The sequence below is a fragment of the Chiloscyllium punctatum genome, chromosome 6 (genome assembly GCF_047496795.1).
Source record: "Chiloscyllium punctatum isolate Juve2018m chromosome 6, sChiPun1.3, whole genome shotgun sequence".
Classification (NCBI taxonomy): Eukaryota; Metazoa; Chordata; class Chondrichthyes; order Orectolobiformes; family Hemiscylliidae; genus Chiloscyllium; species Chiloscyllium punctatum.
The window spans coordinates 41,887,841-41,906,229 of record NC_092744.1 but is presented as its reverse complement, the minus strand read 5'-3'; the positions used below and the strand labels follow the sequence as shown (position 1 = coordinate 41,906,229).

Below are 18,389 nucleotides of genomic sequence, written 5' to 3'. Positions count from 1 at the left end.
GTACATTCCACGCACCCACCACTCTCTGTGTAAAGGACCTACCTCTGACATCTCCTCTAAACCTTCCTCCAATCCCCGTAAAATTATGCCCCCTCATGATAGCCCCCATTTCTGCCCTGGGAAAAGTATCTGGCTATCCACTCTATCTATGCCTCTCATCATCTTGTACATCTCTATCAAGTCACCTCTAATCCTTCTTCGCTCCAATGCGAAAAGCTCTAGCTCCCTCAACCTTTTTTCATAAACCATGCCCTCCAGTCCAGGCAGAATCCTGGTAAATCTCCTTTGCACCCTCTCTAAAGCTTCCACATCCTTCCTATAATGAGGCAACCAGAACTGAACACAGTATTCCAAGTGCGGTCTAACCAGAGCTTTTCTAAGGTTGCAGCATAACCTCACGGCTCTCAAACTCAAACGCCCTGCTAATGAAAGCCAACACACCATACGCCTTCTTAACAACCCTATCAACTTGGGTGGCAACTTTGAGGAATCTATGGACATAGACCCTAAGATCCTTCTGTTCTTCCACACTGCCAAGAATCCTGCCTTTAACCTTGTAATCTGCATTCAAATTCGATCTTCCAAAATGAATCACTTCACACTTTTTCAGGTTGAACTCCATCTGCCACTTCTCAGCCCATCTCTGTATCCTGTCAATGTCCCATTGCATCTTACAACAGCCCTCCACACTATACACAACTCCATCAACCTTCGTGTCATCAGCAAACTTACTAATCCACCCTTCCACTTGCTCATCCAGATCATTTATAAAAATCAAAAAAGAGCAGAGGTCCCTAAACACCACTGGTCACTGAGCTCCAGGCTGAATACTTTCCATCTACTACCACCTTCTGTCTTCTAATTCTGTATCCAGACAGTCAGATTTCCCTGTATCCCATGCCTTCTTACTCCCTAAATGAGCCTACCATGGGGAACCTTATTAAACCGCTTACTAAAATCGATATACAACACATCCACTGCTCTACCTTCATCAGTGCATTTTGTCACATCCTCAACGAATTCAGTAAGGCTTGTGAGGCATGACCTGCTCCTCACAAAGTCATGTTGACTATCCCTAATCAAGCAATGCTCTTCCAAATAATCATAAATCCTGTCTCTCATAATCCTCTCCAATAGTTTGCCCAACACCGATGTAAGGCTGACTGGTCTATAATTCCCAGGATTATCCCTATTCTCTTTCTTGAAATTGGAAACAACATTTGCCAACCTCCAATCATCTGGTACTACTGTAATGGATAGTGAGGACACAAAGATCATCGCCAAGGGTGCAGCAATCTCTGCCCTCACTTCCTGTAGTAACCTTGGGTATATCCCGTCTGGCCCAGAGAACTTATCTACCCTCATGTTTTTCAAAATTTCTAACACATCCTTCTTCTTAACATCAACTTGTTTGAGCATTATAGCCTGTTCATGCTGTCCTCACAAACGACAGTGTCTCTCTCACTAGTGGATACTGAAGCAAAGTATTCATTAAGGACCTCCCTTACCTCCTCCGACTCCAGGCACAACTTCACTCCACTATCCCTGATTGGTCCTACCCTCACTCTGGCCATCCTCTTGCTCTTTACAAAGTGTTGAATGCCTTGCGTTTTCCTTAATCATACCTGCCAAGGCTTTTTCATGCCCCCTTCTAGCTCTCCTAAGTCCATTATTCAGTTCCTTCTGGCTACTGTATTACCCTCTGGATCCCTCTCTGATCCTTACTTCCTTAAGTAGGCTTCCTTCCTCCTCTTAACTAGATGTTCCACATCTTTTGTCATCCAAGGTTCCTTCATCCTACTCTCCCTTCCTTGCCTCAGTGGGACAAACCTATCCAGCATCACAGCAAGTCCTCCCTAAACAACCTCCACATTTCTGTCATGCATTTCCCTGAGAACATCTGTTCCCAAGTTATGCTCCACACCTCCTGCCTGATGGCTCTGTAATTGCTCATCCCCCAATTAAATACTTTCCCATACCGTCTACTATAGTCATGGAGTAGGATAGGAGCAAAGTTGAAGAAATCCTGATCACTATCAACAAAATGCTCTCCCACTGAATGATTTGACACCTGACCTGGTTCATTGCCAAGTACCTATTCCAAGATGGCCTCCCCTCTCGTCAGCCTATCTACATATTGAGTCAGGAATCCTTCCTGGACACATTTGACAAAATCTGCTCAGTCCAAACTATTTGCTTCAAGGAGGTTCCAATCAATATTCGGGATTCTAATTCTGAAAGTTGAAGTCACCCATGATAACAACCCAGTTACTTCTGCACCTTTCCAAAATCTGCCAGAAACCTTAAACCTTTTAAAAAAAAATTGGATGAGCACTTCAAATATCATAACATTCAGGGATATAGGACAAATGCAGGAAATTGTGGTTAGCACACGTTTAGTGATAGTCATGTCAGTGCAGACTCAATGGGCCAAAGGACCTTTTCTATGCTGTATGAATCTATGAGATAGCCTGTAACCATGAAATGACAAGGCTTTCTCTCTTTCTGTACTTGTTGACTGATAGCAGCATACAAATTTTCACCCTTGTTAATAGGACAACACCATAAGAAATATTACAAATCCTAACTATATTAATTGACCACCAATAGTTGAAGTGCCTTTTTAAATTTTCTCCTTATCTAAGTTTGTTACTGGTCTCTGAGAAAAGAACAATGAGTTTGGACACAGTGGTAGGATCTGCAGTTGATTAGGTAAATTGGAAAAGTTAGTGAGGGTTGGTGACAAACAGTTGAGAGGATATTAGATAGGGATATTCAAAATCCAGGGGTCTCAACAGAAGAAGTAAAAAAATACTGTTTTTCACTGGCAGAAAGGCTAAGAACTAAACTACACAATTTCAAAGTCATAAAATATCTGTGACATGACAGCAAGCTGCTTAATGTACTCGTTATAGATTCACTTGCGGTTTTCAAAGTGAATATGATAAATACTGAAACGAAAATACTTTTCATGCCATGACAAAATGCAGGAAATGTTACTAGCTGCAGTTCTCTTGCAGAGATCCTGAACAATGCAACTGGCTAAATGGCCTCCTTCCATTTTGCAACTATTCTATGATCGCTCTGAGGCATCCTTCCTGTCTTGCTTTATCCTTCTTCCCTACCAATAGAAAATGCTTCCCAATTTCTCAGAATAGGTCATTCTAAAATCAATGCTACAAAACCTTTCAGGACATTGCAAGTGGGCAAAAAGATGCTTGTCGAATGAATGGCTGTAGAAGAATATTTGAAAATACCAATAACAAAAGCAATAATTACCTCATATCTGCTCACTTAAACTATTTACACTTACAATGACAAATGTAGCAACCTCAGACACCTACGTTTTTATGTTAACAACATTTAGAGAGTCAATTTTCAACATCTAAAACATGAAATTGTATTGCTTTTCAAATTATGTAGTAATAGTTCTGTTAAGAAAGGGCTTTTGTGTGTCCATCATCTGCCATACATGAGTGAAGGCCTATTGTATAAATTCTTCATCCCAATCTGTCATAAGTTATGCCTCATTCATACCTAAGTAATTCTGTCCTGTGGCATTTGGGAAACTTTCTGAAATCCTCAAAAGAACAACAGGTACAGTGAATGTGCTAGTCTGATAAAGCAGCATTTTTCTAACAGCAAACACAACATATAAAGTTATAAGTATAAAGCATAATTGTATAGCACCCAGAACAATATACAAAAGCAAAATTATTTTACATGGGATTCTTGCAGATCCCAGATTCTTGATCATCTTCATTTTCTCAATATGGAATATTGTTATTTTTGTTGAGTTGCTGTCAATTACCACAGCTGAAGAAAGATCATGTGCTGCGGTAAAGCTCATTGTCTTTATAGAGCCATCTTCCCTGGTGAGTTTGGTAGAATCTGTAGCTTTCTGAATGGATGCAAATGTCACAGCTCCTGTTTGCAATGATTTTGATTGTACAGTGCACATAGAACTATGCTGTTTTGTTGAGGTCTTGCTTGTTTGAAGGTAAACATCCATTTTTGATGTAACATTTGTCAGTGAAAAATTACAGCTCAACTGGCTTTCACTCAATGTTAGAATAAGCCGATTATAGAAATCCACCGGAGTTTTACATCTTAATTCATTGAGCTTAGCAACCTTATTTTTGTTTTCCAAAATCCAGTTCTTCAAATAAAAAATCCAACAGTCACAGTTCCAAATATTATCGTACAAGTGAACTTTCTCTATATTTGGTAAGAAATCAAACAGCCCTTGTGGGATATTTTGCAACCTGTTATTATCTAACAGAATGGTGGTCAGCTGATTCAGGTTGTTAAAAATGTTTCCAGAAAGACAGTAAAGTTTGTTAGAAGAGAGTGAGAGGTATTTCAGTTTCTGAAAGTTACTAAATACATTGTCACTTAAAAAAGTAAGCTGGTTGTTATGGAGGTAAAGCACTTGAAGGTCATTAATGCCATTAAATGTATGCATTGAAAGGTTGGCAAGTTTGTTTTGGTTCAAGGACAACAATTTTAAGTTAGTCAAATTGCAAAATATATTATCTGGAAGAGTGATGAGCTGATTATCATGTAAATACAATTTCTCCAATTTCTTCATCTTACCAAATATGCTGTCTGGAAGTTGCATCAATTTATTAGAATACATTGATAATTCATGAAGATTGAGCAAGTTATGAAAAGTTGTTGGTTGCACTACAAGTATTCTATTTTTGGCGATAATTAATTTGTTCAGATTCTGCAATTGAGAAAAGGTATCACTAGAAAGATTTCCAATATAATTAAAGTGAAGTAAAAGTTCAGTGAGATTTAATAGTTTATCAAAGAGGCCTGAAGGAATGTAATTAAGTTGATTTTCATATAGTCTGAGAATTTGAAGATTTCTTAGTTTGTCAAATATGTTTGCTGGAAGAACACTAATTTGGTTCCCCCCTAAATGCAATTTAGTAAGACACCCAAGATTGTCAAAAATGCCATTGGGAAGAGCTTCTAATTTATTTCGATATAAATAAAGTTCTTCTAGGTTTTTAAGATAATCAAATAGACCCAGATCTACTTTGGCCAGATTACTCTTAATTAAATAAAGTTGGTTAAGATTAACCAATGTGTCCAGAACTCCAAGAGGCAATACCTCCAGTAAACTGTTTGCCACCATTAGTGATTCAAGATTGTGTAGGTGTTTGAAAGCTCCTTCCGAAACATCTGTCAGGAGGCTGCCATTCAACACAAGTTGCTTCAAAGCTTTTTGCCCTGTAAAACTGTTGTCTTCTAGCTTGGCAATCTGTGTGTTTACCAAGAACAGTGATGATACATTTGCTGGTAAAGGCCCAGGTACTTTTGTGAGTATCTTTCCTCTTTGTTTTCCACAGGTAGCTTTAATAGTGGAGCAATCACATTCTTCAGGACAGCCAAAGTATTGACTGAGCACTTGCAAACTTATGAAGAAATATAATAACAGTACTGCAGCCATTTCACCTGCAAATTAAATGGATGTCAATATTCCAGTAAGAATGCCTCAGTAAAATTGAGGTATTTCAGTTTCTGAAAGTTACTAAATACATTGTCACTTAAAAAAGTAAGCTGGTTGTTATGGAGGTAAAGCTCTTGAAGGTCATTAATGCCATTAAATGTATGCATTGAAAGGTTGGCAAGTTTGTTTTGGTTCAAGGACAACAATTTTAAGTTAGTCAAATTGCAAAATATATTATCTGGAAGAGTGATGAGCTGATTATCATGTAAATACAATTTCTCCAATTTCTTCATCTTACCAAATATGCTGTCTGGAAGTTGCATCAATTTATTAGAATACATTGATAATACATGAAGATTGAGTACCTTTTTTTTGTTGTTACCTGGATATGATAATATAAAATGAGATTGGGAGATGCAGACAAGCACCAGTCAGAAATGTAGTGAATTTCTGGAGTATTCTGGGATAGTTTCCTACAGCGAGATGTCCTGGATGCAAGAAGGGGACAAGAAATGTTTAATAATGAGTATTGAGCTAGACTTAATTAGTAACCTAATTGTACACAAACATTTATCAAATAGTGATAGCCCAAAAGTATAAAGCATGAATCAGCTGCTTGCATCTTTGATTCAGGTAAGGCAACTTTAACAAGATGAGACAGAGACTGCCCACAGTAAATTGAGAAAATCTGCTGATGGGCAAAACAACTTAATGACAATGGAGGACTTTTAAAGAAACACTTAGCATAAAACAAAATCAGTTTGTACCCTGTGAGGGAGAAACAGCCATGGACCACTAAGAGATAAGGAATAGAAATGCAAAACCAGGCACAGATCCTGCTGAATGGGAAAATACAAAGACTAACACAGGGCCACTAAGCAGCTTATGACAGCTACTAAAAGGGATGATGAAAGGAAACTTGCCAGCCAGATCAAAATTGATAAGAAAAAAATGTATAGTTACATAAATGGAAAGCATGTGGTCAAGAGCAACATTAGACCATTAAAGTGTGATATTGATAAGGACTATGGGAAAATGACAGATATTATAAAATAATTACTTTGCCTCAGTATTCACGGTAGAAAAGAAGGATAGCTTGCTGGAAGTCCCAATGAAATTAATAGTGGATCAGACACAGGGACGGAAAGAATTAGCATAAGTAAAACATTTTTAATAAAGACACTTATGGAATTAAAGAGTGGCAATTCCCCAAGATCTGACACTTTCCATCGAAGGATGTTAAAGAATGTAAGTGAACACATTGTAGATTCCCTAACCATAATCTGTCAAAGTTCCCTAGACACAGGAGCTGTCCCTCTAAATTAGAAAATTGCACATCACTCCACCTTTTAAAAAAGGTGAAAGAAGAAAACCAGGGAATTACACATCATTAGTCTAACATCTCTAGTGGGGAATTGATTGTGGCCCTTATTCAAGGATGGGGTAACTGAACACCTTAAAAATATTCAATCATGGAGAGCCAGCATAGATTCAGGACAGGTCATGCCTGACAAACCTCACTGAATTTTTTGAAGAGGTGACTGAGGTGGTGAACAGGGAATGTCTATGGATGATGTTTATATGGACCTCCAAAGACATTTGATAAAATCCCACATAAGAGACTGTTAACTCAGAGTCCACAGACCTGAGGGCAAATTACTGACATGGCTGGGGAATTGGTTGAGTGACAGGCAGCAAAATGTAGGGATAATGGATAGGTACTGAGGTTGGTAGGATGTGGCCAGTGGTTTCCCACAATGATCTGTATTAGGTCTGCAATTATTCACGTTAATTATTAATGACTTGGATAATAGCATAGAAAGTCAGATATTCAAATTTCCTAATGACACAAAGTTTGGTGGCATTATAGACAGTGAAGATGATAGTGTAGTACAAAAAGATATTGGTAGAATAGGTGAATGGGCAAAACTGTGGTGGATAGAGTTCAATATAAGCTAGTGTGAGGTTATCCATTTTAGATCAAGAAAGAATAGATCAAGGTATGTTCTAGATTGCATGAAGTTAAATACAGAGGATGTCCAAAGAGACTCGAGGGTTAAGGTGCACAAATATTTAAAATGTCACAAACTGGTGTACAAAATAATCAAGAAAGCTAATGGTATGCTGGCCTTTACATCTAGAGAACTGAAGTGTAAGGATGTAGACGTTGTGCTGCAGTTACTTGGAGTACTGTAAGCAGATCTTGGCACCACTCCTTAGGAAGGAGATATTAGCTTTGTAGGGAGTACAATGTAGATTTACAAGAATGATACCTGGATCTCAAGGGTCAAGTTACGAGGAGACTTTATACAAATTGAGCTCCTTTTCTCTTGAATTTGGAAGGTTAAGGGGTGATCTGATCAAAGTCTTCAAGACATTAACTGGAAAAGGGAGAGTAGATAAAGAGAAACTATTTCCATTGTTTAGGGTTTCTAGAACTAGGGGTCATTGTCTGAGAGTAAGGGCCGGACCATCAGAAGAGATGTTAGGAAGCACGTTTACACACAAAAAGTGATTGGAAAATCTCAAATGGCAATGGTTGCAATGATAGTTGTTAATTTTAAATATTTAATACCTACATTCCTGTTCCGTGAAGGTATTAAGGGATATAGACCAAAGGCAGCTATGTGGAGTTAGACCACAGATCAACCATGATCTTGTGAGATGGAATGGGCTTGCAGTGCTAAACGGCCTACTTTTATTCCTATAAGAAAATGAACTTACTGCTCCAATGCAGATTTGTAAGGACAAGTTAAACGCTGGGTTTGAACATTCACAGAAAAGGAATTGGAGAGGCTGAAGGTACCTCATGGGAGAAAATTTAAAATTTAGTCAATATAAATATGGATCCACAATACTACAATTGCTACTAAATAATGCGTTTCACAAATATGAAAAAAGTTTTTTTTAATTTTCATAAAAGTTTTTACTTTCACTATATATAATGGTTATTTGCTGGAAATCATAATCTGAGTGGAGAGAATAGATGAAAATAGAGGAATTTCAGTTGGTGGAAGGTGTTCTCCTCAAGATATTCCTCTTCAACTTGTTCAGGGATAGTTGAATGCAGTTTTGCAACGGGTGGGACTTGAACCTGTCTCGCTTGTGTCAGGGTACATAAACTACTACTACAAACCTGGAAAGGTGAAGTTTGGTTAACCTCATGATTCTCAAGTGACAGCATCAATTGTGACTTTTTTTTTGGATGTGGAGTAGATCTGCTATTATTGTTCCCAGTTTTTTAAACCCTTAGAAACTGAATATAGGTTACATCTTCAATTTTTTTTCCTGATGCTCCTCTGTAAGAACAAAGGATTATTTCAAACATGCCTAACCCTAGCTCCAGTGAATTGTATATATTTTTCTTTTTGGAAGTCACCTAATTTTGTTTTTGATATTATGGCCATTTTCAAAACCTTAACAGAAATTGGCAGTTTTGCCACAATAGCTCAGTTGGACAAATGTTGCATCTATGTTTGAATTGAGCTATGCAGGGTGGAAAAGGCAAATAATTACAGTGTCATATTTGTATTGACATCTCATTCCAGCCAAAATAGTTAAAGGGTCATAATAATTTTAATGCCTCTAATGTTTGGGAACAAATGATAGTGGAGATGTGGAGGAAAGCGACTGCTGTGTGACTTCCAAACCAATCGACTAAAATTTCTAGTATTGCAGTTTGGGAGCACTCCAAATTGTTAGAATTTGATCTAGTATTGTCTGTGAACTCTATTTTAAACATGTTTCAAATAGCTTTCTCTCCACCTGCATAACAGCATTGACAGCTCCTGAGATGATGGGCTCTTAATTATAACCAGTTGTATCAGAATCATTAAGGTAACTTTTTATTTTCACTCTGAATAACAGTTTGCTCAGTGTTTTCAATTTGCTTTTAATTCAGATTGTCATCACTTATAATTTATATATTTCCTGAAGAATTTTGTTTCCTGTCTCAATGTACTAAACTTTTATTCTATCTAGCATGTTTTATTGCAGCCATGTCATTTTTAGAAGTTATTTGAATATTACTCTCCCCTAAACTGTTCGTTTGGACAGAAGCTGTACTTTCCAGAAATTTTATATTACATTACAAAAGTAAAATTTGAATGCCTTACCTCCACTTGAAAGTAGGTTCAGTTCACAGAAGAGTGAATCTGTTTTAATAAATGACAGTTCTTAAACAAGCAATATAAGGCAGTCCAATTCAATGACTTTGTAAGTTTCAAACGGATGTATGGTTTTAGCACTCATATAGTCATAGAAACATGATAAAGAAATAGACAGGAAATCTTGCAAACAAGGAATTCGCTATGCACAACATAACAGATAAACAGTTGTTTAGCCCAAGCTATTATTACAAATACATAGAAGGGTGGTGGGGGAGGAATTTATGAAGTTACAGAGAGGGTAATGTGACATGTAAGGTGACTGAATTAGCTATGAGCTGATATTTTGGTTTTCTTAACTATAAATTGAGGTTCAGAGATTAGCGTTTGTGAAGAGTTGGGCCTCCTGGTAGGTTCTCACTCATGTTGTCTCCCTCTAACTCAGCAGCACAGGGGGCATTAGCAATGCAAGATGGCAGAAAGGGTGAGTCTGGGAGGGAAAATGTGCCACTTGGCATTCATTGCTTGTAAATTTGTTGTCATTAAAAAAGCAAGTAACTGCTATTTCATCTTGGAAGCAAATGTAGTTTACTTTTGATTAAATAACTCAAAAGGAAACAAAAGAGAACTCCACAACTTCAAAGCATGACTTTTGTCCTCTGTCCAACCTTAAACCCCACCCCCAAGTCATGTCTTCTTCAATTCTTATTGACTTTATGCTCAGCAAAGTGCATCCATTTTCTCCTTTTCACATTTGAATAAAGGCAAAATATTGCAGATGCTGGAAATCTAAAACAAGCACAGAAAATGCTGAAGAAAATCAGCAAATCTGGCAGCCCAAATTTCTCGGCCCCCAATGCCTTATCTTCACCATGGACATCCAGTCCCTATACACTTCCATCCCCCATCACGAGGGCCTCAAAGCCCTCCGCTTCTTCCTTTCCCGCCAAACCAACCAGTACCCTTCCACTGACACCCTCCTTCGACTGACTGAACTGGTCCTCACTTTGAACAACTTCTCTTTCCAATCCTCCCACTTCCTCCAAACCAAAGGAGTAGCTGTGCATTGATGACTGTATCGGTGCAACCTCGTGCTCCCATGAGGAGGTTGAACAGTTCATCCACTTTACTAACACTTTCCACTCCGACCTTAAATTTACTTGGACCGTCTCAGACTCCTCCCTCCCCTTTCTAGACCTCTCCATTTCTATCTCGGGCGACCAACTCTACACGGACATTTACTATAAACCGACTGACTGACTCCCACAGCTACCTAGATTACACCTCCTTCCGCCCTGTCCCCTGTAAAAACGCCATCACATATTCCCAATTCCTTCGCCTCCGCCACATCTGCTCCCAGGAGGACCAATTCCAATACCGAACAACCTTCTTCAAAGACCGCAATTTCCCCTCAGATGTGGTTGATGATACTCTCCACCGCATCTCCTCCACTTCCTGCTCCTCCGCCCTTGAACCCCGCCCCTCCAATTGCCACCAGGACAGAACCCCACTGGTCCACACCTACCACCCCAACAATCTCCAGATACATCGTATCAGCCTACGTCATTTCTGCCACCTCCAAACGGACCCCACCACCAGGGATATATTTCCCTCCTCTCCCCTATCAGTGTTCCAGAAAGACCACTCCCTCCGCAACTCCCTCGTCAGGGCCACACCACCCACCAACCCAACCTCCACTCCTGGCACCTTCCCCTGCAACCGCAAGAAATGCAAAACTTGCGCCCACACCTCCCCTCTCATTTCCCTCCAAGGCCCCAAGGGATCCTTCCATATCCACCACAAATTCACCTGCACCTCCACACACATCATTTACTGCATCCGCTGCGGCCTCCTCTACATTGGGGAGACAGGCTGCCTACTTGCGGAACATTTCAGAGAACACCTCTTGGACACCCGCACCAACCAGTGACTGAATACTTTAGCTCCCCCTCCCATTCCGCCAAGGACATGCAGGTCCTTGGCCTCCTCCATCGCCAGACCATGGCAACACGACGCCTGGAGGAAGAGCGCCTCATCTTCCGCCTAGGAACCCTCCAACCACAAGGGATGAATGCAGATTTCTCCAGCTTCCTCATTACCCCTCCCTCCACCTTATCTCAGTCCCAACCCTCGGACTCAGCACCGCCTTCTTGACCTACAATCTTCTTCCCAACCACTCCGCCCCCACCCTCTCTCCGGCCTATCACCCTCACCTTAACCTCCTTCCACCTATCGCATTCCCAACACCCCTCCCCCAAGTCCCTCCTCCCTACCTTTTATCTTAGCCTGCTTGGCACACCTTCCTCATTCCTGAAGAAGGGCTTATGCCCGAAACGTTGATTCTCCTGCTCCTTGGATGCTCCCTGACCTGCTGCGCTTTTCCAGCAACACATTTTTCAGCCCAAGTTTAGCCTTGCTAATCTTTTTCTTTTCATATAGCAATAGCAGCTTTGAACAGTCATTCCTTTCCGTTCCTTGATAAATTGCACCTAAGTTATAACTTTCCTCTCCGGATCAATGTTTACCTTAGCCACTCTTTGTATACAAAGCAAAGAGTGGTTAAGGTAAACATTTGTCCTTTAAAGAAGGAGAAGGGGGATTTAATGAGAAATGTTGAAATGGCCAAGGTGTTGAACAGGTATTTTATGTCGGTCTTCACAGTGTAAGACACAAACAACAAGCCAATAATTGATCACAAAGAGACTATGGCAGATGAGGACCTAGAAACCATCATTACCACCAAAGAGTTAATGTTGGGCAAGGTAATGGAGCTAAAGGTAGGCCAGTCTCCAGGGTACTAAAAGTGACGACAGGGGAAATAGCAAATGCCCTTGTGGTAATTTACCAAAATTCACTGAACTCTTGGGCGGTTCTAGTAAATTGGAAAACAGCAAATATGACTCTGCTGTTTAAGAAAGGAGGTAGACAAAACGTAGGTAACCACAGGCCCATTAGCTAACGTCTGCAGTGGAAAAAGTACTGGAATCGATCAAGAAAGAAATAACGAGATATCTGGATTTAAATTGTTCCATTTGCAGATGCATCACGAGTTCATGAAACATAGATTATGTTTAACTAATTTACTGGAATTCTTTGAGGATGTCACAACGCAGTGGACAATGGAGAACCGGTGGATGTAGCCTATCTGGATTTCCACAAGGCATTCGATAAGGTGCCACACAAAAGGCTGTTGCATAAGATAAAGGTGCATTTTGTTATAGGTGATATATTACCATGGATAGAAGATTGCTGACATAACAGAAAAAAAATTGTGGGGATAAATTGGTAATTTTCTGATTGGCTATCAGTGGCTAGTGGTGTAATTCAGGGATCTGCATTGGGACTGCAATTGTTTACAATTTACGTGGAGTTGGGGACCAAGTATAGTGTGTCAAAATTTGCAAACTGCACTGAGTGGTACAGGAAAGTGTACAGAGGACACTGAAAGTCTGCAGAGGGTTATAGACATATTACTCTCTGTGGATTGTCACCTTGTCATTCTGGAGAAGCTTGTGTGGTCCTGAGAACTCGTGAATGATGCTACCTGGAGTTATGCTCCTGGTGGGTCACCCATGGCAGTAAGGTCTAGATTAGAATGGTGCTGGAAAAGTACAGCAGTTCAGGCAGCATCTGAGGAGCAGTAAAATCGACGTTTCGGGCAAAAACCCTTCATCAAGAATACAGGCAGAGAGCCTGAATGGTGGAGCGATAAATGAGAGGAGGGTGGGAGTAGGGAGAAAGTAGCATAGAGTACAATAGGTGAGTGGGGGAGGGGATGAAGGTGATAGGTCAGGGTGGGGGGGGGGGTGGTGGAGTGGATTGGATAGGTGGAAAAGAAGAGAGGCAGGTAGGACAAGTCATGGGGACAGTGCTGAGCTGGAAGTTTGGAACTGGGGTGAGGTGGGGGAAGGGGAAATGAGGAAACTGTTTTCAACCCCAGGGCATCAATGTGGACTTCACCAGTTTCCTGATGAAGGGCTTTTGCCTGAAACGTCGATTTTATTGCTCCTCGGATACTGCCTGAACTGCTGTGCTTTTCCAGCACCATTCTAATCTAGACTCTGGTTTCCAGCATCTGCAGTGATTGTTTTTACCATGGCAGTAAGGTGGGGGATGAAGTCCCTGACAAAGAACTATCCAATCAAGATCCCAAAAGGTGGAAGTGGCAAAGTTACTTCGAACGCAATGGCTGTGAAGGCAGTTCAAGGCTGCAACAAATCCATCAGCTCCAATCATTATGGTCTCCATGCCATTGGAATCAGTTGGTTGATTTGCGAAGTATCATGTGCTTCTTGGAGTGCAACATCAAGTACACATTAAACAAATACACAGACAGATGTCTTCGCTCTGTGGGCTACTTCAAGTCTTTTGGTGATTGGGGGAGCGTGACGGGAGCAGGCAATGTGATCGCTGGAAGCTCCTAGATAAGAACCCACACAAAAGTGGTAAATACTTGATTCAGTGGTTCAACTTTTGGACAGAAGCAGGCAAGTTTTTTGGTAGCAGTATTCACGTATGAGCAGTCCTATTTAGGATCCACTTTGAACTGGGAAGGGGTTAGAAAAGGTGCCCTAAAAATAGTCTGCTTTAGCCCATCCTGTCTGGAAAGCCATGTCCAGAAGAATCACCATTATGTGGTCAGAAAACATCGAGATGTGAAACTATGGAACTTGGAAGCTGGAATATACGCACTCTGATGGATAACCTAAACTCAGACCGGCCAGAGAGAACTTCCTTTATTGCTCAGGATCTCCAAAAATTCAACTTTGACATTGTTGCTCTGAGTAAGACCCGTAAAGCTGGAGAAGGGCAACTAAAGGAACAGCAAGGTCAATACACCTTTTTCTGGAAAGGACTTGATCCTGAACAACCAAGGATCCATGGAGTAGGTTTTGCCATCCAAAACACCCCACTTCAGAAGCTGACAGAGCAACCACTGGGAATCTATGACTCTGTGAATCCAGCTTGTCAAGAACCAACATGCCACAAGTGCCTACACTCAGGGCCTACGCTTCAACTCTGGGTGTTGAAGACGAAGTAAAGGAGAACTTCTACGCCCAACTTGATGACATCCTTTCATCTGTTCCCAACAACAAGATCATTCTCTTGGGTGACTTTAATGCCAGAGTTGGGAAAGATCCTAGGCTCTGGACTGAAATAACAGGCAAAGAAGGAATTGGCAAGGTCAATGCCAATGGAACAGTCCTCCTCACAAAATGTGCTGAACACAATCTGGTGATTACAAACATCCAATTTCACCAGAAAAACAGGTAGAGTGTCTCCTGGCAGCATCCACACTCCAAACACCGGCATCTTATCGACTACATTATCGTACGATCTCGAGACCAACAAGATGTACTAATAACAAGGACTGTTACTGGTGCTGACGAGTGCTGGCCAGACCATCAACTCATCTCGACCACCATGAGAACGAAGATTTGGCTCAAAAGAGCAAAATCAGAACACTATCAAAAAATTCAATATTTACATCCTCCCAGACAGACATCAACCATGTACAGAAGGTTCAATAAAATCTTCAAGAACAACAGCCTCAACAAATCCCAGCATCTGTAGAAGTATACTGGAATCATCGAAGAATGCTATCATCACCTCCTGCAAAGAAACAATTGGGTTCAAGGCGAAAAACATCAGGATTGGTTCGATGATAATGACAAACTATTCCAAAAACCTATTGATGAAAAGAGAAAAGCTTTCATCACCTTACAAAATTACCATTAATCAGCTACCAAAAGGAAACACTATCAGGAATGCATGGCTGAGGTCCAGAAGAGCACCCAAAACCTGAAAAACCAATGGTGGAGGAAGAAAGCTCAGGAAATTCAACAACTAGCAGACGCCAATGACACTTGAGGCTTCTTCAACACAACTGAAGCTATCTTTGGCCCATCCACTCATGGTCAAGCCCCTCTCAAAAGCAAAGAAGGTTCAACCATTCTGAAGAGCAATGCTGACATCAATTCTAGATGGAGGGAGCACTCCTAAGATCTTCTAAATCAAACCATCCCATTTGACAGGAATGTCATCAAAAACATCCCAAAACAGTTCATTGACAACTCCCTAAGCAAAGTACCAACACTTGAAGTAGTCAGGAAGCCATCAAAGTCTGAAAAACAAAGCTGCTGGATTTGCTGGAATACCAGCCGAGGTCAACAAAATTGGAGGTAACCTGCTTCATTACCAACTGCATCAACTTCTCATCCAGATCTGGATAAATGAAGACATACCACCAGACTTTAGATACTCAGCAATCATTACCATCTACAAAAGGAAAGGCAATCGATCTGAATGCAGAAACTATCGTGGAATTTCCTTTCTGGCAACAGCAGAAAAGAACCTCACTCACATCATGAACAACCAGCTCAAGCCTTTAGCTGAGAAGGTAGATCATCACTTAGAACAATCGACATGATCTTCACTATGCGATAACTACAAGAAAAATGTCATGAGCAACTTCAACCTTTGTATATGGCATTCACCGACCTTATCAAACTATCAAGGGATCACCTATGGATGCCCTGAAAAGTACATTTGAATCCTGAGACTCTTCCATGATGGCATGCTTGCCACAATTATGGTCAGCAACAGTAACTGTGAGCCTTTTCAAGTCAGAGCAGGAGGAAAAGAGGGATGTGTGATTGCTCCAAGTTTGTTCACCATCTTTATTGTGTCAATCATCCAAATCATCAAGGACAGCCTATTCTCAGGAATCAAAATTGTCTACAGAATAGATGGCTGACTTTTCAATCTTGCCCATCTTAAGTCCAAAAACAAGACATCTATGAGTTCCCTCATTGAGATCCAATATGCAGATGACAATTGTTGCAGCTCTCTCAGAAAACCACCTATAACAGTTTCTGACTGCCTTCAACCATGCATACACAAAACTTGGACTTAGCATCAATTCCAAGAAGACTTGACTATCAACTGTCACCACATGAGACAAATTGGACAGAACCATCAATTCAGCTTGGCGAACAATCCTGGAAAACGTGGACTACTTTCCGTATCTTGGAAGTCACGTCTCCTCCAATGTTGACCCTAATGACGAGATCCAACATTGTCTTAAATGTATTGGAACAGCATTTGGACGTCTCCAAACAAGAGTCTTTCATGATTTCAACATCTGGACAGGCACCAAAACGTTAGTCTTCAAAGCAGTGGTGATCCCAACGCTCTTGTATGCATCAGAAACTTGGGCAACGTACTGATGACATCTGAAGGCACTTGAAAAGTTCCACCAATGATGCCTTCGAAACATCTTGAATATCAGCTGGGAAGATAGAAGGACCAACATCAACGTGCTGAATGCAGTAAAAACAAGCATTGAAGCCTACATCATCAAGAACCAAATAAGATGGAGCGGTCATATTGTTTGGATGTAAGATGAACATCTACCAAAACAAATCTACTCCCAGCTTAAAGAAGGCAAATGTAAAACAGGCAGACAACAGAAGAGATTCAAAGTCATTTTAAAAGTCAAAATGAAGAAATGTAACATCGACATCAATAATTGGGATACCAAGGCCAAGGACAGGAATCTCTGGCAAACCATCATCTGAAAAGGAACAGCAACTTTCGTAGCCAACAGATGTGAAGAACTCAAAGAAGAGAAGAAAATGGAAAGCGAGGCAGCAACCACCAAAACCCGATCTGCTATCTGGAACGAGTTGTCCAGAACGCGGAAGAACTTTCAAAACCAAGATGGGACTCATAAGCCACTTGAGAGCCCATGAATAGATTACAGAACAAAAACTATCATCCTTAAGGGATATCCACTATGATAGATAGGTTAAGTAAGTGGACAAAGTTCTGACAGATGGAGTACAAATTTGGTAAATGTGAGACCTTGAGATTTTGGAAGAATAACAGCAAAATCGACTATTATTTAAATGGTGAAAAAAATGCAGCATGCGGTTGTGCAGAGGGAACTGGGTATCCTTGTGCATGAATCGCAACAAGTTGATTTGCAGCAGGCAATTAAGAAGCCAAATGGAATATTGTCCTTCATTGCTACAGAGATGGAGTTTAAAAACAGGGAGGTTATGCTACAGCTGTATATGGTGCCGGTGATGCCACATCTTGAGTATTGTGTAAAAGTTTTGGTCTCCTTACTAGAGAAAGGATATACTTGCACTGGAGGGGGTGTAGATGAGGTTCTCAGAGTGTGTGGTAAAGGGGGCAATCCTGTAGTTACTACCCTCAAGGTCTAACTTTCAATTTACTCCCTAGCCTCCGGAAATGTCTTTTAGGACGTGATCTCCTTCTTACCTAAGTCATTAGTAGCAATGTGAACCACAATCTCTGGCTATTCACGCACCTCCAGTACAATATCCTCCACTGCTCTGACATTTTTTGCCTTGATTCTGGAGTCACATCTACAGTGATAGAAACTGTCTGCTTTGCTAACCAGGCCTCTGCGATCACTAATACTATTCCATGCTTCTTCATCCTCTTGTGCAACTGAGACACCTGTAGCACCATGGACATGAACTTAGACAATTGGCTGCACTTCTGTGAGGAATCATTGCCTTGACCAGGATCTAAAGCAGAAACTCCTTCCTGAGTGGCAAATAAAGAAGATATCAACATACATCAAAATGACCAAGAAATTGACAAAGTGAAGATAGAATAAGAGTAAACAAGATAGATACACAAAACAGATAAAAAAATGCTCTCTAGGTGTATAGAAGAGAGATTAGTAAAAGGACCACTAAAGATGCAAAATTATAATGGGAAATTGAAGGAATTATAGATATTATGTTAAATAAATAAATAGGATAAAAGACACAAACTCATCTAGA

At 40.5% G+C, this 18,389-nt stretch overlaps 1 protein-coding gene across 1 annotated transcript; it reads right to left on the bottom strand.

Annotated features, from left to right (window-relative positions):
• Positions 1-3,283: 3,283 nt before the first annotated feature.
• LOC140478915 (uncharacterized) lies at positions 3,284-5,462 on the bottom strand. Its single transcript, XM_072572539.1, has one exon. It carries the CDS (start codon positions 5,459-5,461, stop codon positions 3,521-3,523), a length of 1,941 nt encoding a protein of 646 aa, XP_072428640.1. The 5' UTR covers position 5,462; the 3' UTR covers positions 3,284-3,520.
• Between the last annotated feature and the right edge of the window lie 12,927 nt (positions 5,463-18,389).

Excerpts from the sequence above, each read along its gene's own strand:
- LOC140478915 (XM_072572539.1), bottom strand. The coding sequence starts at position 5,461 with ATGGCTGCAGTACTGTTATTATATTTCTTCATAAGTTTGCAAGTGCTC.